This window comes from Aphis gossypii, chromosome 1 (assembly GCF_020184175.1).
Source record: "Aphis gossypii isolate Hap1 chromosome 1, ASM2018417v2, whole genome shotgun sequence".
Classification (NCBI taxonomy): Eukaryota; Metazoa; Arthropoda; class Insecta; order Hemiptera; family Aphididae; genus Aphis; species Aphis gossypii.
In genome coordinates this window covers 43,239,409-43,255,651 of record NC_065530.1, presented here as the reverse complement: position 1 = coordinate 43,255,651, position 16,243 = coordinate 43,239,409, and the positions used below count along the sequence as shown (strand labels likewise).

General features: G+C 27.1%; 2 protein-coding genes across 2 annotated transcripts; one reads left to right on the top strand and one right to left on the bottom strand.

Annotated features, from left to right (window-relative positions):
* The first annotated feature begins 799 nt into the window (after nucleotides 1-799).
* Nucleotides 800-3,384, top strand: LOC114128387 (uncharacterized). The gene is made up of 3 exons (XM_027992898.2): nucleotides 800-1,134; nucleotides 1,210-1,872; nucleotides 1,945-3,384. Exons 2-3 carry the CDS (start codon nucleotides 1,288-1,290, stop codon nucleotides 2,404-2,406), a joined length of 1,047 nt encoding a protein of 348 aa, XP_027848699.1. The 5' UTR covers nucleotides 800-1,134; nucleotides 1,210-1,287; the 3' UTR covers nucleotides 2,407-3,384.
* Nucleotides 3,385-11,926: 8,542 nt separating this feature from the next.
* LOC114123965 (zinc finger CCHC domain-containing protein 10-like) lies at nucleotides 11,927-15,497 on the bottom strand. Its single transcript, XM_027987110.2, has 3 exons — nucleotides 14,971-15,497; nucleotides 12,618-12,849; nucleotides 11,927-12,411 (listed from the first exon to the last, which is right to left on the bottom strand). Exons 1-2 carry the CDS (start codon nucleotides 15,144-15,146, stop codon nucleotides 12,630-12,632), a joined length of 396 nt encoding a protein of 131 aa, XP_027842911.1. The 5' UTR covers nucleotides 15,147-15,497; the 3' UTR covers nucleotides 11,927-12,411; nucleotides 12,618-12,629.
* Nucleotides 15,498-16,243: the final 746 nt, after the last annotated feature.

Genomic DNA, 16,243 nt, shown 5'->3' with positions numbered 1-16,243 from the left:
AGCCGTTTTTGAGCTAATAAAATAAAAATCAGGAATATTTATTTGGAATGGAATTTGGATACGCAAATAAAATGTTGGAAGTAATGTAAATATTTATTATATATTATAATTATTTAATATTATTATATTTATTAATTTATTCATAGTTTGGAAATTTATATTATTTTGAATTATGAAAATAAATATAAGTTTAACAATATGTTTTTCCCAATTACGTCATAAATCTAAATGACAATAAATGTTGACAATTATTATACTATACTTCAAATAAAAATATTAATTTAATTATAATAATTTTTCCATTATACAATACTTTCAGTGTTCGGATAGTAAAGTTATCGATTAGAATAATAATGTTTTGGTGAATTGATCATATTTTGAAATTTCCTTTCATTCAATGGTTTATTCAATGGCTCTACGAACTAAGGAGGTGTTAAGATATTTTTATGACTTAAATATATTAAAGCAGTATTTAAGCCATGGATAGATGGGTATTTATTATATTTTAATATTTTAATCGTGGTCACAGATATAATATTATATAATATATAATAATATATTCTACGCCCTACGGAGTACGGATACTATACAATATAGTATACGGATGGCGGACGTTGTGTTTGTTATCGCACAGAATACATTTTGTAGAAGCTCTTTGGTCTAACTAGTGGTAGATATTAATCACTTCTATGGACTTCGGAGTGGTCATGGGAGAGGTAACCATAAACCGAACGTTTGAACGAGACAAACATATGAGATAATACATTGAATTGTGCGTATCATTATTATTATTATTAAAATAATGTAAACTGTTGTTTGATGTTTCCTTAGTTTACTAGTTTAGTAGTTCAGTACTACAGCCATTTTTTCAGTTCAATCATTCCTTTACTTATTTTTAGTCGTACACGGTCGGTATCTTATGTTTAATGATACATGAATATTCTATATTATTATTAAATAATTTCACTCATTTTATGATAAAGTCTTAATATTTTTTTCTCGTAACCTATTGTGGTTATACCTAACTATTGTTTGTATAACTAATGTTTGCGCAATCGTTTTTTTTTTTCATCTGATTAAACTCGATACTTTTTTGTAAGACGTTCTCTTTTGTTGCAGACCACCAATAAAAAGGTAGGTATCTATTATACATTATATTTTTTTATATTTATAATAATGGTTTATTACACACAAATTAAACTATACTAGGTTCACGCGTGTAAATTACATTCGACGTCATCGTCGGCTGTACCCTACCGTGTTGTCTGTGGTATCTTAGTTGGAAACATGTTAAGTGAAGAACCAGAGATTTCGTTGATTATCGTAAAGGCACGTCTGGGTCCGGGGACTTTATACACTGAAAGAGTGTCCGTAGATTTGCAGTCGCATGTAAGCGTATTGAAAGACAAAATGCGTAAAAAAGATCTAAGCCTAGGCACAGATAATTTTATAATGACTTATTCCGGGAATGTCATGGAAGACTCTGTTCCTATTTATATGTATGATATTTTTAGTGGAGCTACAGTGCATTTGTTCAAAAAATTGAAAATTGAAAAAAATAAACAAGTATATCGTGTTAGTACCAAAAATCCAGAATTGGTGAGACTGGGTGTAGCTTTACGTTCACTCTCATTAAATTTATCATACAAATGTGCATTTATGAAAGTTAATAAGGCTAAAATAATAAATGATCTAATCTACAATACTCCTAAACTGACTGAAGATCCTGTAGGAATTACTCTTTTACAACATTCTGAGTTATTACTCAAACTTAATGATCTTAGCTTGGTGAAACGAATTGTTGATAATCATCCTGGTTTGGCAGCAGTTGCATTTCAAGTTTCTACAATTGCTTATAATCAAGATGTGCAGGTAACTTAATTGAAAATCCTTAATGCCTACTATTATTTATATTAACGGGGACATATTTTAATTATGTGTTAGAACCACTTGAACAGAACCAGAACTATGTCTAATGGCAGTACTGCAGGCAGCACTGCTCCCAGTGATGAAGAAATGGACGATTTAGATGATTCGTCTCCGGGATCAGACACTAACAGTCAACCGGTGAATAGAAACTTACCTTTTGCCATTACTGCCGCTCAGTTAGCAACAGCTATAGCAAATGTAACAACTCAGCAACCACAGCCAAGTACTAGTGGTGCTGGTGCAAGTACATCAACTGGAAATACAGGAAATGCGCTGGTAATTCCTAATAATATACAAAGTCAACCGACTCCACCTGCAGATGATTATTCCCATCAACTAGGAATAATGAGAGAAATGGGTCTGTACAATGAACATTTAAACCTTGAAGGATTACGACTAGGGGGCGGTAACTTGGAAACTGCCATTGAATTAGTCTTAAGTGGTTTTGATATGTCACATTTAAATAATGCATCATAATCCCTATTTTAATATTACAACAATTTAAAAAAATAATCAATGATTCTATTAACATTTAGTTATTATTCTTGTATTTTATTCTTGATTAAAATTTGTCATTATAAATTTAAAGATAAATAAAATATTATTAAAATAAAAATGTATTATTTATTAAATTTAAGTATAAATATCAACTTCATAATGATTTAATTTATTATGTATAATTTAAACAATTTAAATTTTTAAATATTAATTTTCGTTCAACTTATGACATGTTTCCAGCTAAGATAACATTAATGCGTTTTATGTGTGGTACCACAAACTTTCAATACTATTAGAATATTTACTTTGTTATCTATTTATTTATACTATATATTAATAATTAATATCCACTTATTTTGGGATGTGTAGAAAATAATACGAGTAACAAAATATATATATATATATATATAAATAATGTATTTGTTTGCAGAAAAAAAAACCTAATTTATGTAATTTTTAACATTCTAGTATGATTTATATTTTTATCAACTCTTGCATTACTTGCATGGCTATATTATCGTATTAATGAATATGTTTATTTGTATGTTTTTCAAAAAAAAAGCTGTGCAAGTGGATATTGCTATATTGTAGGGGTAGTGAACCTATGGCACGCGTGCCAGTTGTCAAATTTCAATGGCACGCAAAAAATTAAAATAATAAAAAATGATGCTATTTATAAATTATGTTTAAAAATTATAATATTCGTATTTTTATCCTTGGAAAATATAACTTACTTTGGGCACGTGAAAATTTTTTAAAACCGTAATTGGAAAAATTTGACACATGATCCAAAAAAGGTTTGCCACCCCTGCTATATTGAGTGGATTATTGTATAAGTATGAATTAAGTTAGAATTCAATGATGTATCATTGTTTATAAAAACATTTCTAACTGGACATGTAAATCAGACTATAATCACATATTATAATAATATATTTTATGATATGTTTTTGAATATTGATATTAGTTATTTATTTTACTATTGATAATAGTTCCAAAAACATTACATTTGAAAATATTATTGTATGTGTAAAATATAATACTATAAATTCACACAAGGAACGACCTATTGTGAAGATACCCAATGGCCAATAAATAATAATACTCGAATATATGCTTTTTATATTTAACTAAAATATATAAATTAAGAAATAATTACATATTTTATAAAATAGATAAAATAAATAAAATATTTCTAATAAATCATTAAATAAATTAATTTTAAACACGCAAGTGCCAGCTGCGTCACATAACAACAATTAATTTGTGGTTTTTTTTCTGAATTTGTTATTTAAGTATCACTAAATTTATTAATTAGTACTTATAATTTGTGTATTAGAGTTACATATTATTATGTGTCTGGTTTCAACAAACTAATTAAAAAAAAAAATTACAAAATATTCTATAAAATCTTTATTTAGGTATGCATGAAAAGTAGAACATTTTTTTTTCGAATTCTTTTGTACTCATCACGTTAATTTACAATAAATATAATTTTATTTTATTTATAAATTGTGTTTAAGTATTTTTATTTTTATTCAAATTATATTAATTATTTTAATTTGTTAGTGTTACATTTTTATTACAAAAACCAAATATTTCTGGGAGGTGTTTGAACACCTAAAACACCCCCATGTGTACGTTCCTGTAGGTATTTATACGTTAATTTGTGATAGTAATTTAATTTTTAAGATCATATTTTTACCAGTATTGTTCACAGTAGGAAATCTGTATAAAATATAGTAAACATTGTAAATCTTAAAAATTTCTAGAAATACAAAGTTAAATTGAGTTGAAAACAAATGAAAATAAAAATCAATCTCTTACATTTATGTAACAAGAGATTACCTAATCCTATTATAATTTCATATCAAATTTATCATTTTGAAAATGCATATAATAGATATTACAATACAAATAATTATTCATAGTTATATAAATACTGATTTAATATTTTAAAATTAAATTTAAGTCAACATAGTTAAGTAAACCACCATCATTAAATAGGGAGTACTTAAACTGAAAAGTTACCACGTATCCTTTTAATTAATATTATCCAAACATGTTTTTTTTTCAATACATTTGAGGAAAGTCCAAATTTGTTAATTAATTCATCAATATTAAATTTTATGTTTTTTTCAAAAGAGATCAACATTAAACTCTTTAACCTTTGGATATTACAGATTTAAGTTTAGTTTTTCCAATTTAACCTAAATAAAACCAAGTTAAAATTTAAAACAATGATTTATTTACTACTTTTTATTAAGATTAATTAGTAATGTAATTATTATTTCTTTGAAATGCTTCTTTTAATGCATTTTTTGATATATTATTTAATATAGGTACAATTATATTTTGAATAATGTTCAGTATGCACATAGGTAATTTAAAAACTAAAATTAAAAAAAATAATCACATTATTTTCACTTTGATATTTGCTTTTTTTTACAAATTTTGCTATAAATGATTTCTTTGTTTTTATTTCCCTTTCCTATTTTCAAAATTTTGATTTACCTATCTCTATTGGCTTAGTTCTTGTATGTTTTTGTAAAAACATGGTTTTTCTTTCAGTTGTGCTTTAAGCTATTATAAAATATCAAAAACTCATGAGTGAATTTTTTTTTTTTTTATAAGCTTGAAATTTAAGTTTTCACAAAATCACGACAATTTTCTGGTTTAATAGGTATCTAATGCTTGAACATTTATTACGAGGTTTATTACACGTTTTTCTTATAACAACAAAAAAATCTTAAAATTTACGCCTAAAAGATTTTTTTTTTTTATATAGATATTTTAAGTGAAAAGATGGATTTGTATTATTTCAATTAAAAATAATGAATTCTGTTGTTATTAATTATTATGATGTAACTAAAATAATATCTACTATTCGTAAGGACTTAATAATTTTTTTCCTCTCCAACGTTATAATACCATTTTACTCGTATGTTACCAAACTACACATAATATAATACTAAACGTGGATTGTATAGTTTGCAATCAACTGCAATCATCTATAATCTTTGTGAATTACGCTTTTAGCCATTTTTATCAATTTCATTTAATGGCAATTGACAGCCCCTGCTAATTCTGTATCATTTTCATTACTTTTTGGCTTTTGATAAACCCACGGTAGCTTTCATTTTGTGTGCACTGAAGTGTTAAGTATTGTTGCAATTTATATATGATATTAATTTAATATTGGCCCAATATCTGGATACAAAAATAAAAAGTAGAAAATAGTGGACTACTTCCCGGGCACCCTTATTATTTATTATAATAATATTTTCAAAATACTTATATTAATTTTAGGCTTTAAAAATACCACGATCCTATTATTAAATACACTATTTACTGTATATTATATACCTATGGATATTAATTTATTTTAACTTCATGAAACAAACAGTAATATCATATTACGAGATTTTTACATTAAACAATAAAAATAATAATTTTTTGTTTTGATTAATGAAAATATGTAAAACTATTAACTACATACCATTAATATTCTTAAAACCCATTAGGTATTAGGTAAATGTGAAAGTAAAAAAAAAAATACCTTTTTGACTAGTTTATTATGCAATCTAACACCAAAAACCAGCTATAAATGGTCAAAACTCGAATTTCATTATTCACATTTTTGTAAACTTGTTTAGGTAGGTATACTCTTGTTTGTGTATTGTATGTAAAACTAATTAAGTTTTTTTCCACACATTCTTCACCTTAATATAAATTTCAGCTGTTTATAGGTAAATCTATATCTTGTATAATGTAAATAATGTATTATAATATATAATATACATAAGTTAATGGCAAGAAAGTCTGTTTTTTCTTTATGTCTACAATTATTTAGATCTTAGAGTAATAATTACGTTTAAATATAATACTATATTAAAATCAAGAAATATTTAGTTTTACTCGTTATTACATATTCATATAATAATCATCGTATCTACGGCCCCGAAATTTTGTTTCATATGTCGAGTTTAGTTGTTCAAAAATAATAAATCAGCAAATTCAAAATTGTATAAAATATGAAAATATTTATTTAAATCGTTCGAAAAAAACACAAGTGTTGGAGATATTTATTGAAATTATATTTTAAGTGTTATATTCTGTGTTTGTTTTTAAAAATTGCATTTTGTTTCGAATAAAATAAATGTCCTGTGCAGTTTTTATCATATTGGAGATTGAGTAGATTTTTTGTAATACTCTCCTCATGTCTTGTAAAGTTTTATTAGCAGTCCGAACACTTAAGTCCATAATATAATTTATTTATTTGGTATCTGTTTAAAACGTTTAAAATTTACGGACGCAAAGAGTAAAATATTTATGAATTAAATTTTCAATGGAAATATTTGCACTAATTGTTGAGTATGATTTTAACTTTTTGTGATCCAATTTGACGATTGTCCATGCCAGGAATATATTATACATTTATCCATAAGGTACTTTTTATACAGACGAGTATGCAATTATTGAGTACACATTATATATTTAAGTCTTAGATCATCATATAGAATACCTATTTACATTGGTAGATTAATTGTTTTTCTATGTCGTTGATTAAATATTAACGCAAGATATTCATTATTTCCAAAACTAATACCTATTAACTTTAGAAATACTATTTTTACATAATTTTAAGTTGATAAAAATATATATCTAGTATAACACTACCTAGTAAGAAATACAATATGTTTACGTGTGTTATTTTGGAGTAACTTAAAATAATGAAAAATATTAATATTTTCTGAAATGATGAATACTGACGTATTTTATAGAAACAAATGATAATTATACACGTCGTATTTGAAACTATATTATATAGGTGTACAAAGGTATATACAAAGTACAAACACAAGAGGAATTCACGACAATTTTTAAGCAAATATAATACTTAAACAAACAAAAAAACAATTTCTTATATTATACCATTTCTAACATTAATATTGCAGAACATTTGTATAAAATCATTATTAACGTACCTACACTGGTTCAAAAATTTAATTTTACGAAAACATTAAAACATAGGTTGCTATATCGATAGTTTTTTCTGCACAACCAATTACCCAAATGATTCTAATATCATATAATGTTTTTAAAATAAAACATTTTATTTTATTTGAAATTAAACAAAAAAATGTTAGAAAAATAATAATTTTATTAAGTTTTTATGGAATTGAGATATTATACATATAATAATAATAATATGACGATATATTTTATACATTGCTTTGACCATATTAAGTAAACATATTTAAAAGAAGGAAGGTCTGTTTTCTGGTATTTAAATGGTTGAGTATAGGTACTTATATACTAGTGCAGTATTAAACCTATACCTTATAATTGTTTTAATTTATAACATTATAAATATAGTCAGACTAGTCAGTATTGATGTGTGGTGATAAAGTCGACGTAAAATGAAAATATAATATTAATGTTTTAAGTAACGTTTGTTTTTCCGTTCGATTGAATTAATTTCAAATGCATGCATATAACTATATAAGGCTAGCAAGTTGACTAATTTTTAAACTAATTAACAAAGAAAATTGTAAGTCGATTTTAAACTTTTAATTATTAATTTGTACATGTTTATTTTGATAAGTTTTCAATGATAATTGATTCAATTGATAATTTAAGATCTAAAACCAATTAAATGGTCAAAACTCGAATTTCTATATTATTAACTTAAGGTAGTAAATAGGGAGATGTTACTTATTCGTATTATGTATACTTTGTATGTTATATATTGTGTGTATTTATAAATGTATTAATCATTGAACGATGGTAGCAGAGGAGTGATATTGCTCAAACAGAGCGTCCTCTACTGTCGGTCAAACAAAGAAATAATGTAGTAAATAGAGAAAAAAAAATGTATTAACGCTAAAACACAATTACCAGATTTGGTAAAGTTACTTAGAAAATTAAAAGACTCGACATGTAACTAATCAAAAATAGCTTAAGTTTAACCTACGTTTAAATACGTTTTAAAATGTATTTTGTGTGTATAATATTATAATACTTGCTTATACGTAGAACGGTATGATATAATTTTCTAGCATTATGGTCAACAATACGTTGTAGTTCAATATTGGTGTGCAGTATCTTCATTTTACACTGTATGATAGGTGGGTGTGAGTATATTTACAGTGGTGCCGAAATAATTTGGCTAAATTTTCTTGTTCTAGAAATCTCATGCAGCCTAACACTATATATCGTAACAAACATTACCGATATGAATTTCAATCAATATATTATTTACATTCAAGCTCGATACTTATTATAATATATGGTTTTTAAATAGTCAATATTAGCTAACGTATTGGCTCAATACCTGCATGTTATGTCTCATGATTAGTAGAGACAAGAACCTATATAATATGTTATGTATAGAAGATACCATATTTTTATAAAACCGTTATAAATATGTTTTTTATCATGTTCCAAATTTAAATGTTAGGTATTTATTTTATTACATTTGACTATATTTTCGTTCGTGAATGCGTAATTAACTAGTTTTCAGATATCGATTTAAATCTGCATATTTTATACTTACACATATTTTTAATTTTTGCTACTTTTTATTGTATAGCTTAAAATACAAATTAAAATTATTTTATAGTTAATTTTTTTTTCAATTTAAATTAATAATTATAATAATATGTTAATTATATTTTTAAACATAATTTTAAAATTTTAATTTAATATTGTGATCAAAAGTTTACTAAATACACTTATCTAACACGTTAGATATTATTAATGATTTTACGAAAAAGGTGAATCAGATTTAAACAAAAGCGATCTGTTTTTGTATTTGCTATTTATATGCCAAACTCCCGTTTGTTAATCATTACTTAATCTTAAGAAAAACGAGAGCTTAATCATGTGTAAATTGGTTAGCGTTTACTCAACTAAGAATGTTTTTAAATATTTTAAATGATTATTTTGAAAGTTTCAAGTTTGTTGTTAAATTGGAGTTATTCTAACCAGTCTTATAGAACTTTCGAAGCATACTATTATGTTATTAGGTACCTATCATATGATACGTTATATATGTGCGTTGTGCTGTGTTAATTAGTGCTTCTGGTACAAACATTAAGTTACATTTATAATCACTAATGTTTTGTCAGTCAATACTCTATATTTAAACTGTAAGTAAACTTATCAGCGTATGTATTAATTTAATAATATAATAATATATATGAATATATGATTGAATTAATCGAGAAAGAAACAATAAAGTTGTATCCGTTCAAACAGACGTCATTACTCATTATATAATGTTTACTTACATATATTCACTATAATATACAATTTAATATAATATGTTAATAATTTTATACAGTCGTACGTTTTTTTTTTTGTGTGCATTATTTATAAAGCGTATATTATTGTCGTCTGGCCCCGTGTTGTTAGGTCAAACTATGATTGTACGCAATGTTGATATGGCTGTGCACGTACTATGAGGTAGTTATGCGATGAAAACGTTTAAGACAACTAAAACAGAAGTTTCCACGAAGAATTTTGTGGTCAACGAAATGCTCGGAATTTACTATAACATTATCATAATAATTATTATTTAAGATTCCATGTGGACCATTGTTATTGTTATCATTATACATGTTTTTAAACCACAGATAGATAATATTCACATTAACTGGATGTATTTTTTATTTATATGATATTATTAGGTATAAACCTACACAGTAGGTACACATTAGTCATTACGGGTACATTGATAGAAATTATAAGCAATCTTATTTAACAATGCATTTTATATCATTGTAATATATTGTAATGTTCAATATCTTTTAACAGAATATTAAATACAGTAAAAGTAAAAAATGATCGATAAGTTTGGAGATCGTTCTATCCGAGGGCATCCGCAGGGTGGGCAAGTATGGGTAGTCATCCCCGTTTTGGAATTTATTGTGTACACTTTTTGTGTTCATGTTATTGAATATTGGTCATAAGTTATGATTCATAAGTCATACTTCAATAATAGTATAATATTATTATGTTATTTTCTATTAGTTTATAGACATGAAATAAAAATACATTGTCTAAAAACATAATAATGTTTAAAAAAAGTGGATAGGTGTATTAAATATAATGAAAATATGTTTGCCTATTTCCGTTTAAAAAATTCTCGTGAATGCCCTTGGTCTTGTATAGGACATACACTAGTAGAGTAGGTACATTACAATATAATAACCATCGTATTTAACAATTTTGAAAAGATTATTAGTATATTATATTAATGATATTACCTATTACTTATTAGATAGTATCAATTAGGCTTCACAAGAGATAAATCGACATCAGATAATATTTTCATTATAAGTAAAATTATGAATTTAAAAACCATGCAGTCTCTGTATACATATTAAGCAGGCTTACGTTAACATAAACATGCACAATAGCTGAAGACTACTTTGTGAAACTATTAAATACTATTTGAGATTTTTCGAACACCTATGGCACAGTTTGTTGCCGAAATATAACTTGGTCGAATTGTTTGAGGTGAAATCTAGACTAAAATAAGAAGATGCTCTATTTTCCATAGTTTTTAGTCTTACACTAGAAAAAGTGTTTAGAGACTTAGAAGTATAGTATGAAGTTATGGAACTGAACGTCAAAATTGCAGTCATGTGTTGACCTATCTAGATAGGTAGTACAAAATTTAAATGTTAAAATAATGAAAATTTGAATTATGAAAATTTACGAACTATGTAATGTTAAATTGCTAAAATATATAATTATTTTAGCTATACCTATACGTATTCCTAATGGTTATAAAAATTAATGTCGACTTGTGATGTCTATAATGTGCGTCATGTATACAATTAACGTTATGTTCGAACTACATGCTTAATAATATAATTTGTTTGTTTGCATTCTGCAGATTCATAATATCGCGTAGTCAATAAAACAACAGATCAGTACAGGACAATGGCACCACTTCATATAGCAAAAAAAAAACCGTAAGCATACTAGAATATAGTATAATAATATATTGTCTACTACTACTCTGCAGTGAAATTCATTGTATCCGTTATACGTAAATATTAATCGAATTTATTTTTACGTGTATGTAGAAGTTATGTACCTCCACAAGGTGTCCGCTGTCAAAAGTGCCTGGAATTCGGTCATTGGACTTACGAGTGCAAAGGAAAAAGAAAATTTGCAGACCGCCCAACTCGTACGATGTTGCTTAAAAGGAATTTGAATAAGGACAGGCCTGCCAGTCAAATCTTATCCAAGTATGTGATAAAAGTTATTGATATTCAATTATATTAGATTTTGATTTTTGAAAGATTTTCATATGAAACTATCGATATATCAGTGGTGTAGCCAGGTAGCCAGGATTTGGCTTTGGGGGGGGGGGGGGAGAGACTGATAATTCGTTGTGTAGTATAGGCTTAACATAGGATCTCTCATAAGTTTGGTACATTGATGTCGTTATAGGTAGGTATAGGTAAATTATACTTAAGACTTTTGCAGCAATTTTTATACAAATTATAATTTTAATATATGATTACGTCGTACATTATCTTGTATATGTAAAATAGATTACAGGACATTATAAGACTTTTAAATTTTCTTGAAATTTCGGCGAAGGCCGCAGTCATTCCAATCCTCCTGGCTACACAACAGCAATGTATGTATATTGTATGTATTGTCCAACCCAGTAACGATATTTTTGTAGGCCCACAAAGGAAGATAAATCGAAGAAAAAATTAAAAGACGCGAAACGGAAGAAGAAAAACGTGAACTCCTCAGATTCGGAAAGCGATAGTGACGGTTCTTCCAGCAGCGATAGTAGCAGCGATGACAGCGACACCAATAGTGACGGAAGTAGCAGTAGCAGTAGCAGCAGCAGCAGCAGCAGCAGCAGCAGCAGCAGCAGCAACAGCAGTAGTAGCAGCAGCAGCAGCAATCGAAGCAGTGGTAGCAACAACAGCAAAAAGAGAAGCAAAGCTGGAAAGAAAAAATAAACTTTAAAATTATAACTTTTACCCTTACAATGTATGTATAAGTACATGGTATGCGCGCGTTGGTTTTACACCACCGTTCATTAGCTCATAGGTGTTTATACTGTGTTCGTACTATATTTTATACTTATGATTACAATAAAATTAATGACTAAACCTAATACATTTTTATAACCAATCTTAACTAATTACCAAACATTGGTGTTATTGCGACGAATTCACAGAAGTGCAGGTAATCGAATCGTTATCTTCAGATTCTGACGTAGTAGTATCATCACTACTGCAGGACGAGCAGGACGTAGTGCTACTCGACGACGAAGAGGAACAGTCGTCGTCATCATCTTCATCCGATTCCACATCACGGCCAATCGTCTTGCTCCCTTCGTTCGTTATCGACGGTGATTGTTGATGCTGCAAACTTATCCTGCAGTGATAATAGATTTAAATGATTTAATACTCACGGTGGTTAAGAAAATAACAAACAATAATTACCTATAGTTAATTGTATCCATTAAATAGGTATAATATATGGACGTTGATCAGCAGTATTAATTAATAATTATTATTTAAGCTCAGTCGCATATTCGAAAGGTGGGCTTTTGGGAGGATCAATTATTTCATTATAATAACGGAATTGTTGAATTATTTTTTTTTTGCAGTATTAAATACATTAAAAAATACTACACTATCATCTCTAATTCCTGGTAGAGCTTCAGATACACCACTGTTCACTGCAGATAAGCGTATATAATCAAGTTTATTTTTACAAATGATGTTGTGTATATAATATATAATATAATAGGTATAAGCAATGATCATTGACTATTGAGTTTGAGTATATATTATTATTATTATTCAATATATATATATATAACTATCATATTATTATAGAACGTAAAGTAAATTAATTCAGAAACTACTCTTTTGAATATCGATTTTAATAATAATAAAAAAAAAAAAAACGTTTTGCTTGATAATTTGCAAAACCCAAAAGGAGGAAGTCATTTGAACGTTCATTTTACAATGGGAAAATTATTGAGGAAAAAAATCTAAGAGTAAATTGTTCTCAAAATTATTAAGTATTTCAAATATTTTAAAATGTGTTTTAGGCATATTTAAAAATTCTAAAAATCATGGTAATGATAAATTTATAATTTAAAAGTGATGTCCGCACACAATTGAGTGTTATTATCTCTGTCTTACGATTGTTTTTTGTTGTTAGTTTTAATATAATTAAAAAAGAAACTGACAACTATTGAGAAAACAGATAATATTCTTATATTTAAATTTTACAAACATGCAAGTGTCATCCTTTACAACAAATCATATTTTGTATAATATTATATTAGATAGAGATACGTATAAACTATAAATGTAGTTGATATATGTGTTGTATTCAATATGTATACGAAGTAGATATGCGAAAGGACCGATTTGCGTGTCATTGCAAAATATTGCCGTCGAATTTGGCTAGGATGGACTTGCAATTTCGTGAAAAACCTATTCTTGACATATTGACATACGTTTTATCGAGAGCAATATTCGTACATTATGAATTCAGCGGTTAGGCAAGATGTTTCTTGTTATGTCTCCCATGCGTATTTAAAATATTTTTAAAACACTTATTTGTATAAAAATGTATTATTAAAAAAAAAAAAATTAAATACTCTTAGTAAGAAATACAAATAACATTTTTTTTTTGTTTTTTAAGTCTTAAAAAATATTTATTTTTATGAATATTGAAAACCCCTTGAGTCCCCCTCCGATAGTAAATAAGTACTGATTACCAAAATATTATTGTCCTTTCAAATCTAGCGTAAAAAAACATACCTATCAACAAAAATAAAAAAAAAACCAAAACTATATGTATAGTTAATTTACATTTTTATTAATGCACCAATCAATTTCAAAATATCCATTTTTTGGAGTTTTTTGGTAGCTAACTTTCTGATGTAATTAATAATTTTTTTTCATACTCTTAGATTCTTTGCCTCGAGACACGTTTAAAAAATTAAATTGAAGACAAGCTAACTACATTTGTGTAGAAAATAGTTAACATTAAATATTTAGAAACTATAGTTACCTGAAATTTCTTCGATGATAAAATCGAAAGAAAATAGGAAATAAATGCGTTTTACTTAGTATTCAAAATTTTAAATATTATCTTTATTATGTATTCTTTTATATTTATATTTTAAAAACATTCAAATCATTTAATAATATATACATTTTAAATCTCGGTGGACGCCAACGAACGCATATATTAATACTCTGGACCTCCTCACACTAGATTTTCTCAATGTTGTCCGCATAGTATTCTTTCGTAAGGATATTAAATCGAATTAAATTAATTTTATTTAAATAGGTATTTTACAAAAATCTAAAACATGTAACCTAACCACTCTTGGATGAATTAATCTTATAAGCTAAGTTAAACTAATGGCCTGAGCAGCTGACGTTTTAAGAGATGAATAAAAAAAAAAAAAACGTTTCATAAAACGTTTATACTATAATATATAAATTTAAATAGGCATGTGGAACAAACTTTTTTCTGAGGACTAGCAGCTGCCGCGCGTTGGTCTTCTTGTTGTGTGGACACGTCTCGTCGTCTGTACACGTGCACGGGTCCGCGTTGGACACGACCGCGACATGTCGGCCGAGGTCATACGAACGGCAACGGATGCACAACTGTGGTGCCAGGCACGGTTCGTCTTGGTCCATGATGACGGTCACACACGCGCGTTACAATAATATTGTAATATATTATTATTATAATCAAAGTTATAGGTAGTTATAGTTATTTTCACACGATTACAGTATACGAATGCACGGTCATAATATATTTGTTATTTATATAATATAAGTACGGTATAAATATATATAATATATAATAACGGTTTTAATAATGTAGATATTGTCTTATGGTTAATGTATAGTGACAACGATGACGACGACGAGGCGCCGCCGACGACACGCGGTCGTCTTTCTTGAATAATTTATAATAATAAAACGGATTTTGACTTTTATTGGATGTTCCCGATCCACAACAGTACGACGAGCTATAGTAGGTATCTGACGAATTTAGACGCCAAACCCTATATCCCCACCACGACCCCGACCATGGATCGATTTTTGGGCAAAAGTTCAAGAAAACGTACTACAATAATAATAATAATCGCTTAAGTATATAACGAAGATATGAATCATATATATACTTTGATAGGGGAGGGGGAGATTAAAACTTGTCATGATATTTATTTTATTTGACAATTATAGATACAATTTTAAATGTATACAAAAATAGTCCTTACTCTTTTTTCTAATGGCAAGGGGGGAGATTCGTCATGGACATTAGTCAAATTGTTTGTTATTGGGGTTTTAGAAGTTGAAGAGTGTTAATATAAGTATATACTGGGTCTTCCAAGTCCTAAGTGCATTCCGAGTTGGTTCGTAAAAAAAGTAAGAATCGTTTGAAGTCTCCCTTAAATTAAGGACCGAAGTGTATGTATACCACAAGAAGGCGAACTAAAAAGAGTTTTAAAAGATATTAATCTTGAACTATTTCAATATTTTTTCTATTTTTCTATTAAAATTAATTTATTTTTTAAGGCCATGATATTTACAAAAATTTAATCCAGATATTTTGTTCAGTTTGGTATTTTTTAATACTGTCTTAAATAGTTAAATGAATTAAAACTTTGTGTCTCTTTGAATTTTTTTTAATATTTCTTAGAATGAATCCAAAGGACTTATATTATATTCGGATGAGGTGTATACAATGATAATTTAAATGGAATAGCTTTCACGCGCATTTGATC

Coding starts and splice junctions, on each gene's coding strand:
- LOC114128387 (XM_027992898.2), top strand. CDS start 1,288: ATGTTAAGTGAAGAACCAGAGATTTCGTTGATTATCGTAAAGGCACGT. Junction 1,873..1,944: donor CTTATAATCAAGATGTGCAG/GTAACTTAATTG, acceptor ATTATGTGTTAG/AACCACTTGAACAGAACCAG.
- LOC114123965 (XM_027987110.2), bottom strand. CDS start 15,146: ATGGACCAAGACGAACCGTGCCTGGCACCACAGTTGTGCATCCGTTGC. Junction 12,850..14,970: donor CTGCTAGTCCTCAGAAAAAA/GTTTGTTCCACA, acceptor TTATCACTGCAG/GATAAGTTTGCAGCATCAAC.